This window comes from Pyrgilauda ruficollis, unplaced genomic scaffold, assembly GCF_017590135.1.
Source record: "Pyrgilauda ruficollis isolate IOZ18807 unplaced genomic scaffold, ASM1759013v1 scaffold39, whole genome shotgun sequence".
NCBI classification, from domain to species: domain Eukaryota; kingdom Metazoa; phylum Chordata; class Aves; order Passeriformes; family Passeridae; genus Pyrgilauda; species Pyrgilauda ruficollis.
The window spans coordinates 6,365,506-6,377,905 of NW_024525378.1; the positions used below are offsets into that span (position 1 = coordinate 6,365,506).

Below are 12,400 nucleotides of genomic sequence, written 5' to 3' on the forward strand. Positions count from 1 at the left end.
GAGTCTGGTTTATTGAAGAAGTCTGGCGTGCTAAAGTACATGCAGCTTGGTCTGGGAAAGAAGATACAGGTTTTCAGGCAGTACAATGTGGTAGATACCATTCAGTTACACAGAAAACAAAACAAAAGAAAAGGAGACCCTGGACCAAAATAAAATCCCAAGGAGTTGTATAATTGTACAATAACTAAGGTAGGAGGGGAGCCTCTGGAGATGAGCTAATGCAACCCCACCAACATGTCTGAACCTATCACTGTCCCAACAGAGCAGACACTGCTGACCTGCCACCAAGTGTGAGAATAATTAATTTAACATTGTCCTGCTGTGAACACCTTGTGATGAAATTTCAAGGCAGTGGAAAAGCAAACAGCTGCTACAGATAATAAGCAACTAATTTGGAATTATTTTTAACCAAGTTTTTTATATAGCCTGAATCCAAGGTCGACCTAAATGGGGGTTTTTAAACAACTTGTGTATATAAAGAATTATTCCACAGTGACACAAGTTTTCCATTAATATTGGAATAGCTCTGTATTTAAAGTCATGTGTTCCAGAGATAAAGGACAGTATAAAATGGCATGGAGTTGAGCCTGCAGCACCAGGAACTGGCACCATGCTTGGAGTCCTCTTTGCTGTGTTAACTCTGGCACCTGCAGGTACATGTCCAACTTCTGCTTCAATTGGAAAAGATCAAGTTAATTAAAATCTAAAAACAACTTTCTTTTTTTAGACAAATTGAACATTCTGCATCAAAGAAAAAAATACAGCAGAGGATGTTCATTGCAAGGGTCTCTTGAAAGAGTAACTGGGTGCTGTGCTATTTGATATCTTACAGATGTTTTTTGAAACCTACTTTCAAAACACACATCCTATTTGTTTGTCTTCTAGCCTTTGGCTGCGGGGTTCCTGCCTACCCACCTCTTGTGTCCAGAGTTGTTGGAGGGGAAAATGCAAGACCATACAGCTGGCCCTGGCAGGTTGGTGATTCTGTGCTTTCCCTGGAGCAGCTGGGGCTGTGCTATCCCTGCACAGCACAACTGGGCAACACCACCTCTTAGATTCCATTGGATGCATCTTGCCTGACATGTTTTGACCAATCCTAAAGTTTCCAGTCTTCTTTAAAAAAAGCTCTGAATGTGCTGCATTTTGCTGGTGATGTGTAGGCACGCAGACTGTGGTGATTGGGAGTGGGGCTGCTGCAGAACCTCATCCCCAATGGGCACAGCTGTGAGAAGCAGCTTTGAAGGCAGTGAGCCATGGAGTGCCCAGGCACTGACCGAGCAGGGAAGGGACCACAGGGCACACAGTGCAGTGCATGAACATGAGGGTATAAAAGGTTGGGCTAAAGATCAAGAAGGGCAGATGCTTAAAGCTCTCTGGTGTGGTATGGTGTCACTGTGCATGGGAGATTGCTTAAAGCTCTCTGGTGTGGCATGGTGTCACTGTGCATGGGAGAATGCTTAAAGCTCTCTGGTGTGGTATGGTGTCACTGTGCATGGGAGAATGCTTAAAGCTTCTGAAATTGCAGGCTGCTGCTCTGTGTTGTGGCCCTACTGCCTGCAGTGTGTGCTGTGACAATAATGCAGGCTCTTGTTTGAAGTCAAGTAGACTTGGGCTATTTAAGCAAGATGTGTTTTAAAAATCAAGCTTTGGCTGATAGGGAAGGAGGCCAGGAGTTTGAAACTTCAAAGCCTTCCACCATCAGCAAGTTGTGTTCTGGGTGTAGGAACAAAGCACAGTGATGAAAAATGAACAAGTAAAAGCCTGAGCCTTACTTGGTTCCTTGATCCCAGGCCTCCCTTCAGTACAAGTCCAATGGCAAGTGGTACCACACCTGTGGGGGAACCCTCATTGCCACCAACTGGGTGATGACAGCTGCCCACTGCATCAGGTAAGTGATGAAGATAAAGCTGACCCAGGCAGCAGCACGCGAGCAGAAAGAGATGAATGCAAACCATATCAATGCCTTTCTCCTTTTCACAGTTGAAAGCTCTGAGTTTTGCATCATATATTTTAATTAAAAGTCAGGAGAGTGACATCTCTTTATTTTCTTAATGTAAAAGGGGGAAAAAACCCAGTTACCTGATTTATATACTCTTAATTTCCATAAATGAACTACAAACACCTTTCTGTTTTCAAGCTGCTATTAAAATTCCGCTGTGTTGCCTCTTTCTGTAATATATGTCAGTGAGATCCCTAAGTTAACTAATCAATCCACTCCCTGAAGAAATAATCACAAATATTTTGAATATACCATTTTCAGTAAGCTCTTCATATTGTGTGGCAGTGTAACAAATAAATGATCAGGTACAGCAATGTCATTGAATCATCAAAACTGCTTCCACAAAAAAAAAACTCTATTTTGCTCTGGTAGCATATATTATTTTAACATTAATTTGTAGCAAATATCACAGTATGAAACATAAAGGATTCACAGTATGAAACATAAAACATATATGTTTTATAAATCCTGCATTTTATATCTATCAAACAGTTGTTTATTATTGAAGCTATTTATGGCTGTCAAAAAAAGTCCAAATTGTTACTGCACTGAAGAGTATGAGCTGAATCCGGCAAAGATTGGAGATGCCTTGGAGCTGAGAGGACAGCTTAGAGATTAAATGACTGTGAAGTCTAGAACACAATCTTTGCCCTTAGCAAATTACTGGCTCAGCTCCAGACAAACCCTGCCTGTGATGAGAGATCACAGTCAAGGGTATTCTTACTGAATCTCTCAGCTGCATAACTAAGTGTTCATCCTTTTCTTGCCCAGTTCTTCTCTGACATACCGAGTGTTTCTTGGAAAATACGACCTAGCAGTTGAGGAAAAGGGATCAATTGCAGTTTATCCAGAAAAGATCATTGTTAATAAGGCATCATCAAAACTGCTTCCACAAAAAAACCCTCCATTTTGCTCTGGTAGCATATGTTATTTTAACATTAATTTGTAGCAAATATCACAGTATGAAACATAAAGGATTGGCTACATGTTTTATAAATCCTGCATGTTATATCTATCAAACAGTTGTTTATTATTGAAGCTATTTATGGCTGTCAAAAAAAGTCCAAATTGTTACTGCACTGAAGAGTATGAGCTGAATCCGGCAAAGATTGGAGATGCCTTGGAGCTGAGAGGACAGCTTAGAGATTAAATGACTGTGAAGTCTAGAACACAATCTTTGCCCTTAGCAAATTACTGGCTCAGCTCCAGACAAACCCTGCCTGTGATGAGAGATCACAGTCAAGGGTATTCTTACTGAATCTCTCAGCTGCATAACTAAGTGTTCATCCTTTTCTTGCCCAGTTCTTCTCTGACATACCGAGTGTTTCTTGGAAAATACGACCTAGCAGTTGAGGAAAAGGGATCAATTGCAGTTTATCCAGAAAAGATCATTGTTAATAAGGACTGGAATCCACAGGATGTTGCAAATGGGTAAGCTGGTGGCAGGTATTTTTTCAGTTTTTAGGTGGAGGGTAAAAATCAAACTGCCTGAATCCCACCCACCTGGAGTTATGGTAATTAAATTAATGTTTAGAGCCTCCTGTTACCGTGTCCAGTTTCTACCTTCCCACTCAAGAGAATACAAAGCAATTAACAATATTGATTTCTTACTAATTAATAATGTTTCCAGAAGCCATTTTGTATGTTCAAGCTTGGGTCAGAAGCTGTTACATGCAATGACATCTCCTGTACAATGGAAGGGAATGAAGCATTTTGTACAACACACTTTGAAGCCCTCCTTCCAGGAGCAGAGACACAGAATTATGGATCACAATGGATCCATGGAACAGAATTATGGATCACTAATATCCATGTGTGTTCCTGCTGCAGGCTAAGGGCAGTCACAAAGAAATCCCCTCTGTTCCAGTCCTTGGAGTGAGTCCTAACATATGCTTGGTTTTGGTGGAAAAAAAAAAAAAACTATAAAAAACAACTTTCTTCCATCAGGAATACAGGCAGCTCTGCGGGGAACAGCCCTCCAGCCCATGAATTTGCCATGAATTGCTCTGGGGTGCAGGAATCTTTGCTTCTCTTTTGAGTAGGCCAAGTGCTGTGTAACTGCTGAGTACTCAGGCTGTTGTGTCTTAATCCATTTTGCAAACCTTTTCACCTTCCCTTTCTCTCCAACATGTGTTACCACACACGTGTGCGTGTCCCCACAGGTATGACATTGCTCTGATCAAACTCTCTGAGCACGTCACCTTGAGTGACAAGATCCAGCTGGCCTGCCTGCCCCCTGCCCAGAGCATCCTGTCCTCCAACACTGCCTGCTACGTGACAGGCTGGGGAAGACTGCAGAGTGAGTACCTGGGGTTTGCCAAACCGTGAAATAAAAAAAAACAACTTTCAGAAGTTCCTTCTCATCTTAGATTGATGGCAGAGAGAGTTAATGGTGCTCAAGGTCCCCTCTAAACTCAGTGCAGTGAGGTAGTTTATTATATTAGGCCCCACTTCACTCACACATTATGATTTTTCCCTTTGAAATTTATTTTCCTTGTAGCAGAGCTGGTAATGCACCTGAGGGGCCTTTATTGAGCTTTTAGGAGCTATTGTAATGCAAATGTTAATAGTGTGCAGGCAGGTGCATTTGCCAGTCCCAACACACCTGCTGAATATCCAAAGACACATGAGGGAATAGATGTGAAGTGAAGAAAATCTCAGAGTTGAGCAGAGGTGTCAGCTTGTCTCAGGAGGCAATTCCTTGAGGGGTAAGTAAATTGCAAACTCCTGGAAATAGAGTAGACCTTTATTCTTCTAACAATGAGACATTTTTTAATGGAATGCAAATTTTTAGTAAGTTAAGGTGTATATGAAAGGGTGAAACTAAGGGACATTTATACCTACAACAGCCTCTCCTTTAACAGAGCCCCTGTGGAGTGTTTTAGCTGGAGTGGTGGTACCCAGACACCAAGAGAAATTTAGCAGAGCAGTTTTATTCTTCCTTCAGTGCCAGCCAGTACCATGACTTTGTTCCTGTTCTCTCTCAGCTGATGGACCCCTTCCTGATGACCTGCAGCAAGGCCTCCTGCTGGTGGTGGATTATGCAACCTGCTCCAAACCTTCCTGGTGGGGAACCATTGTGAAATCCACCATGGTTTGTGCTGGTGGGGATGGAATCATCTCCAGCTGTAACGTGAGTCCACTCTCAGGGCTTGGGGGTAGATTATTGAATTTGCAGGCACCCCTGACCAGGGGAGAGAATGATGCATCTGACTCCATCTTATCAGAAGGTTAATTAATTACTTTATTATACTATATTATTCTTTATTATATTATGTTGTGGCAAACTCTCTGTGTGTGGAGACACAAGGCTTGACTTCATTTTAGAGGGTTGATTTATTATGTTAAATATTATACTAAAATACTACATAAAAACTATACTAAAAGAACAGAGAGAACAGAGAGATCAGAAGGCTACCAAGAACAAGAATAGAATAGAATGCATAACAAAAATCCTGTGACTGCTCACAGCCTTGGTACAGGTGGCTGTGATTGGTCATCAATTGAAAACAATGCACATGGATCAATGGAAGATGCACCTGTTGCATTCCACAGCAGCATAGTTATTGTTTACATTTCTTCTCTGAGGCTCCTCAGCTCCTCAGGAGGGGAAAAATCCTAGGAAAGGATTTTTAATAAAATATCATAACTACAATATTACACTATGTTACATTACATCTAAACTGAATCTGCCAAGCACTCAACCCTGCTCACAACTGCACAGAACCTCGTGACAATCCTGACACACACACACACACCTGGCCCTGACAGGCCAAGGAAACAAAACACCATCACTCTGGTAAACAATCTCCACATTGCATTCTACTTTGGCAGAACACACGCACAGCAAGTGATAAGAATTGTGTTTTCCTTTCTCTGGGCTTCAGAGAATGTGAAACCCAGAAATATTCCTGGGAAGAATTGTGCCTTGCTTTTCTCAGTGAAATGTGGTGCCACTAGACAAACAGACCCGATGGGAAGGAGAGGTTGAAAACCCCACAGAGGAGCTGCTCACGCTGTGACTGTGCTCCCCTTCCTGCCAGGGCGACTCTGGGGGCCCTCTGAACTGCCAAGGGGCTGATGGCAGGTGGGAAGTGCACGGCATCGTCAGCTTTGGCTCCTCTCTCGGCTGCAACTACTACCACAAACCCTCCGTGTTCACCCGGGTCTCTGCCTACATCAGCTGGATCCAGCAGGTGAGCAGCAGCTGCAGGACACACGCCTGCCCTCCTGGGCTGCACTGGGACCTGTGTCCCTGTACGGGACCTGTGCCACTCCTGATTCAACCATTGCCAAGTGAAAGTATCCTCCTCTGAAACAGATAGCAAATATTTTTTCATGTATTGTATTTTTTTCATGTATATTTTTTTCATGTATTTTTTCATGTATTCAAATAAGTTTTGATAATAGGAATGCCTTCTCCCTTTATCCTAGAACTTTATTGTGGTCATAAAGATTTACCATGTATTTCAGAAATGATTACTCAAATTTGCGTTCATCAAGGTTGTGTATACTATATATACACATAATATTTTATATATTAGATAACATATATATTTATATTATATGTTGTAGATATTTATAATATATTACATCTATAATAATATTTATTTTATATATGTATTCATACAATTTATTTTATATATGTATTCATACGGATTGTTGCAATTGCATCCTAAAAGGTAGCACATGCAGCTCAAGTCTGGAATGTCAAACATCTTTTAATTTTATATAAACTTTGAGAAGCAAAAATCTTATTTCACTCATTTAAATCCTGTGACTTGGACACAGCACATACTGTTCACAAATTCCTGCATCTCATGATCTGATTTTTCATTTGTTTTACATTTTTGTAGGTTATGGCAACCAACTAATCCACTGAAGAACTGGATGAGAGATACCAAGAAGGAAAGCAGTTTGAATAAAGTCATAATCATGACACCTTTGATCAAAAAGAATTGGGAAATTTCGTTTTTAACAACATGAGTATTAAACCGAACACTAGTGAAATAAACTGTATTTTTGCAAGATGAAAACAAAACGTGTCTCTGTCCCTTTTTCCTGTCTGTTGGCAAGCCCACAGCCTGTATTTGGGACAACACTGGCTATTTTTCCCTGTGCCTGCCTGGGGCTGGAGCTCGCCATCCTCACCTGGGGGAAGGTGCGAGCCCTCTGCGGAGGGTGGGAAGAGTCAGAGCATCCCCGAACACCTGCGGGGCTCGGGAGGAGGGACAGAGGCAGCGAGAGGAGCCCGGGGCTGGGGCTGGCACTGCCCGGGGGTGGCACTGCCCGGGGCTGGCACTGCCCGGGGCTGGCACTGGCACTGCCCGGGGCTGGCACTGCCCGGGGCTGGCACTGGCACTGCCCGGGGCTGGGACTGGCACCGCCCGGGGCTGGCACTGCCCGGGGCTGGCCATGCCCGGGAAGGCAGCGGAGGAGCCGCCAGCTCCCTGCAGGTGAGTGCGGGAGCAGCGCTTTTACACAGATTTACCACCCGGGCAAGGGCAAGGGCACGACCCAGACCTGTCTCCTCCATGGCCCTGCTGCTCCTTTCTTAGTCATTCGGGTGAAGATCTCATCTTCTTTTTCAGTCATTCGGGTGAAGAGCTCAGTTCCTTTTTTAGTTATTCAGGTGAAGAGCTCAGTTCCTTTTTTAGTCACTCGGGTGAAGAGCTCAGAGTGGGCACTGCCAGGCTGCCACAAACCTGGGGTTTTGGCAAAGCAGAATTGCTGCTTTTAGCTCAGCGCTCAATTAGAGACCGTCTCAATATTTCTTTCCTTGTAGAAGATAGGCAGTGTAAAATCAAGGTGGGTTTTTGTTGTGTTTTTCTTCTCCCCCTGGTGCAGGAGCACTGCACCATGCTTTTACAGAGAGCTTTTACCACTTCTCACCTCAGAGCTGGCAAGGGCAAGACCCAGCTCTGAGAGCAGACCTGTCTCCTCCATGGCCCTGCTGCTCCTTTTTCAGTCATTCAGGTGAAGACCTCATCTCCTTTTTCAGTCATTCGCCGCTTTTAGCCCAGCGCTCAATTAAAGACCTTCCTAATATTTCTTTCCTTGTAGAAGATAGGCAGTGTAAAATCAAGGTGGGTTTTTGTTGTGTTTTTCTTCTCCCCCTGGTGCATACTAGGTGTTTCCAAAAGTGAAAGGAATGATTATAAATGGAGGGCAAGTGACCCAAAGGTAAGCAGTAGGCAGAGTAAGGAAAAGGTTGGAAGTTTCATGTGAGAACAGAAATCCTCAGAGATACCTTTTCTAGGCTTGCAGTTCCTTTTAGTTTGATATTTTGCAGATGTTAAACTTTGGACTGAAAGTAAATATATTATTAACAGATATTGTATTAAATTAGAGAAAGCATGGCTGTTTTTCATCTTTGGGGACAGTATTGTTATCACTTTTCTTCTACTTTACAACCATTGATCACCATTCTGCCCAGCAAGAATTTGTTTTGCTTTATATCAGTCTCTGGTGAGAAATAATAAGTTTTATTGGATGTTATTTACCTGATTAAAACTGTGATTTCCTATATCTGAAAGAACAGGGGATCTGAGGAGGGCTTTTTTCAATGCAGAACTTTGGTTTTTTATCAGTGGAAATAAGGATTACCCAGTTATTCAGGAGTCATCATCTCCAGCATAACATCCTGAGTTTTTTTTCATGAGTATCATTACAGTAAGATTGTAAATGATGGAATAATAGTTTTGAAAATTGAGATCATTAGAGGTCACTTTGCAGTATGGAGCACGGATGTCCATAATGTGCAGTATGAAAGGCAGAAAGGTAATCATGAAGCTCAAACAACAAAAATTGGATTGCAAATGCTTCAGTAAAAACTGAAAACAGAAATGTGATTCATTTCCCATCTGAAATATACAGGCAATATTGTAAAAACCATCTGAGCTCATTTGAACGTATCAACAGAAATTACTCACCATATGGAAATACCTATTAAGAAAAAATTCTCAAAGTCTGATTTAAAAAAATCAACAGTTCCAGTTTGTGATCACTGGAATCACTGGGGGAATAAGCAACCTGTCTTTTCATGAACTTCCTTAAGATTTGGAGAGAAGTATCACAGAGAATAAAACCTACAGAAAATGGTTTTATTAGCTTTTTTTCTCACAGAAAAACTGTATCTTTCATCTGGTTTTTCAGATCATAGTGTGTCAAGGAAGCAGTCTCTTAAATACAGCTTTTCTTTTAAAATTAATATCAGGTGGAACAAAATATAATAAAATACATCTTTAAAAAAGATTCAGGTAATGCATACTCCTTTTGCTTTGTTTCAGAATGCATGGGAATTGTTAAATATCACTGCTAGATCCAGTTGTGGTTTCAGGAGCTGAAAGAAACACTCTCAGGATCAGACAATGCCACTGGTTTTTGGGTTTCTTAAATTTTTTTTAATCCTTTTTCTTTTTAGGTGTTTTCCCTCTTCCAATGCTGGTGGTAGAAAAACAGTTCAAAGGATTTTGACAGCATGCATGGTCTCCCTCTGCAGCCTCCTTGGGGCCATTTCTTTTGATTTGAGCAACAGCTTGGAAATATGGAAAAGCACAGGCAGAGCCCTGCAGGAACTTGCCTCCTGTGAAAACCTTTGGGCTGCTCACCTCATCTCCCTGCTGCAGGAAGAAAGGCACAGCTGGCTGTTCCCAGCAGCAGGCACAAGGAATGGGTCATTCCATTCTCAGCTCTTGGGGAATTTCAACTCCCTCTGTATGGCAAGCGAAGCAGAACTGTACTGTGAGAACTGCCAGTGCAAGGAGGAGAAAATCTCCATGTGTAGGTTTTACATGACTGCCTTGAGACACAAACTGAATATCTCAGGGGTCGCTGAAGCCAGGCAGGTGCTGTCCAGAGCGATCTCTGAACTGCTCCAGCGTTTCAGGAGTCCCCACGAGGACCTGAAAGCCATGAGACACAATCCTGACTGGGCAGACACAGTGGCTTTTAAACTCTTCCTCCAAACCAGAGAAGCTATGCTCAAAGCTCAGCCAGTGCCAGCACCTGTGAGCCTTCAAAGCACGCTGCATCAACACCTTGCCACTCTGAGCTACGCTCTCTTCTCCTCAGAGACTGCACGTAAGTGCTGGGCAGATAATGTCAATCTGTCACTTCATTCCACCCATGAGGAAGGGATCACTTTCTTTACCCCCTTCCTGGGCTTGGGTGACTTTGTGTCCCTGGAGGCCGCGGGGAGGGGACTGCATTCTGCACAGAGCTGTCTGCTGCAGCAGGGACAGGAAAAGCTGCACAGGAAATCCAGGGAAATCCTGTCCACAATGAGCCTCAAGGTCAGCCTCTTGGTGGTTGCCTGTCTCATTTACCCCGTGGTGCTGATGTCCTTCAAGCAAATGACAGATTGGATACACAGTTATGCCAGGAACCTCAAGGAAAAGACAGAGGACTTGAAAAGGGAGAGGCGCCTAGCTGAGGACCTCTTGCACCAGATGTTGCCAAAGTCTGTGGCCAAGCAGCTAAGGAAATGCCAAAAAGTTGAAGCAGAAAACTATGACCAGGTTAGCAAATGGAAATGGTGTTGCCACCATGGGTAGAAAGGTGTTCCTCTAAAATAGCACCTACCTTGTCACAGTCCTGAGAATCCTGGTTTGCACCCAGAGCCGAGTGTTGATGGAAATCCAAATATTCCAGATGGGTTTTGGAAAGAGCTGTGCAATGTGGAGCACCTGGGCTGATGGGGAAGGAAGAAGAGCTGAGATTTCCAAATTCACAGCTTTGGACATCAAACATCCTATACTGGCAAATTGTCTTGGCATTTAGGAGCCTACCCACAACAGCCAGCACCATTGCATCATGAGTTCATAGCAGCAAGAAATGAATCTCCTCCTCTTAAAATATCAAGAATAAAAGAATTGCTGCTGTCAGGGTTGAATTTAGCAGCTGTGCTGCATAGCCCTCAGCCCAAATCCTCATGCTACAATAACTGCAATTCTATTCTCTCTTTTTCACCCCCTTACTTTCAGCTGTGAAACACAGTACTAAAGGTTTGCATTTCATCTGTAGGTGTCATTATCAAAACAACAACCTGTAATTGCACAATTAATTATAATCCACAATAGTCATGACATCAAAAGTGCTGAACCAAGGCAGAGTGAAAAGGTGGCCCTTCCAGATTAATTGGTATTAGCAAGGTATTAAACACTGAGACAATTCAGACAGCACAGAGAAGAAAATTCTTTGCCAACAGCTGCAGCACACATTTCTCTTCCTCAATTCTGTTATTTCTTTTATAAGTTTGATTTTTTAAAAGTGATTTTTTCTGTTAATTACTTGATCATGACAAACATAATTTGAAAATGAAACAAAACCCAGTTAATATTTTCTAATTCAACAAGAGCAGAGCCAGTAACTGAGATTTTATTTCACAGGGGTTTTTGGTACCTAGCTTTATCCCTATCACATTTTAAATCACTTTTAAAGGAAAATGAGACCCTACTCCTATAAGAAGTCTCTTGATCACTGCTCACAAGATTCGAAGCATTTGACTTTCAGTCTCCCATTAGCATGAGGTATTCACAGGTGGTAAACTTTGGAGATAAGAGTAACTTTATCTTTCAAAGTAGTAGAAAAAGATTCAGAATCAGAACTTGTTAATTTAGGATTGTTTCTATTGAGCTGTGCAGGACTGGTACTATGTGCTGTGTAAGCCACTAGGCTGTGGCTTAGGCTGCTGTGCTTAGGCTGTGGCTTAGGCTGTGGCTTAGGCTGCTGTGCTTAGGCTGTGGCTTAGGCTGTGGCTTAGGCTGCTGTGCTCAAGATTCCACAAATGCCCAAACTCCCCAGAGGCTTCAGCAGTGCTGCCTGGAGATCCTGGCTTCATGCTCTCCTTCTCCCTGTAACAGGTGACTATCTTTTTCTCTGACATCGTGGGCTTCACGAGCATCGCTGCCTCCTGCACTCCCCTGCAAGTGGTTGAGATGCTCAACGATCTGTACGTCTGCTTTGACACCAGGATTGAGTCTTATGATGTGTACAAGGTGAGTACAAATCCACAGGAAAGCAATCTGCCGGCTGCTGAAATCTTTCTTGCTCTGTTTTCTGGTGAATATCAAATACCCCAGGCCAGGAGTTCAAATCCATGAAATACAAGACCCACCACCCTACAGGGACTCTACACCACATTTTGGTGAGTGCTGGGCAGCTAAAATAGATTTTACTCTGATTTTCTTTCCAAAGGAAAGCTTGTTAGTGTTCAGGAACACATAATCACAGAATGATTATATGCAGGTTTTATTGGAGAGCTCTGGGTGTCAGGGGTGCAGACCCAAATCTGACTCTGACGTGGGTTTGGGATGAACACGTTTTTATACCCTTATGCTTATATAACTACATATTATTTATTAAACTTATATTGTTCTATTGTACACATTGATTTCATCC

General features: G+C 42.7%; 1 protein-coding gene across 1 annotated transcript; it reads left to right on the forward strand.

Moving 5' to 3' along the window:
• Positions 1-610: 610 nt before the first annotated feature.
• LOC121358455 (chymotrypsin-like elastase family member 2A) lies at positions 611-6,873 on the forward strand. The gene is made up of 8 exons (XM_041476655.1): positions 611-653; positions 886-974; positions 1,791-1,888; positions 3,302-3,430; positions 4,162-4,298; positions 4,987-5,132; positions 6,043-6,195; positions 6,856-6,873. The coding sequence occupies exons 1-8, from the start codon at positions 611-613 to the stop codon at positions 6,871-6,873; spliced, it is 813 nt and encodes a 270-aa protein (XP_041332589.1).
• The last annotated feature ends 5,527 nt before the right edge of the window (positions 6,874-12,400 follow it).

Excerpts from the sequence above, each read along its gene's own strand:
- LOC121358455 (XM_041476655.1), top strand. The coding sequence starts at position 611 with ATGCTTGGAGTCCTCTTTGCTGTGTTAACTCTGGCACCTGCAG. Across the intron at positions 1,889-3,301 it reads ACAGCTGCCCACTGCATCAG|TTCTTCTCTGACATACCGAG; the intron begins GTAAGTGATGAA and ends TTTCTTGCCCAG. Across the intron at positions 4,299-4,986 it reads AGGCTGGGGAAGACTGCAGA|CTGATGGACCCCTTCCTGAT; the intron begins GTGAGTACCTGG and ends GTTCTCTCTCAG.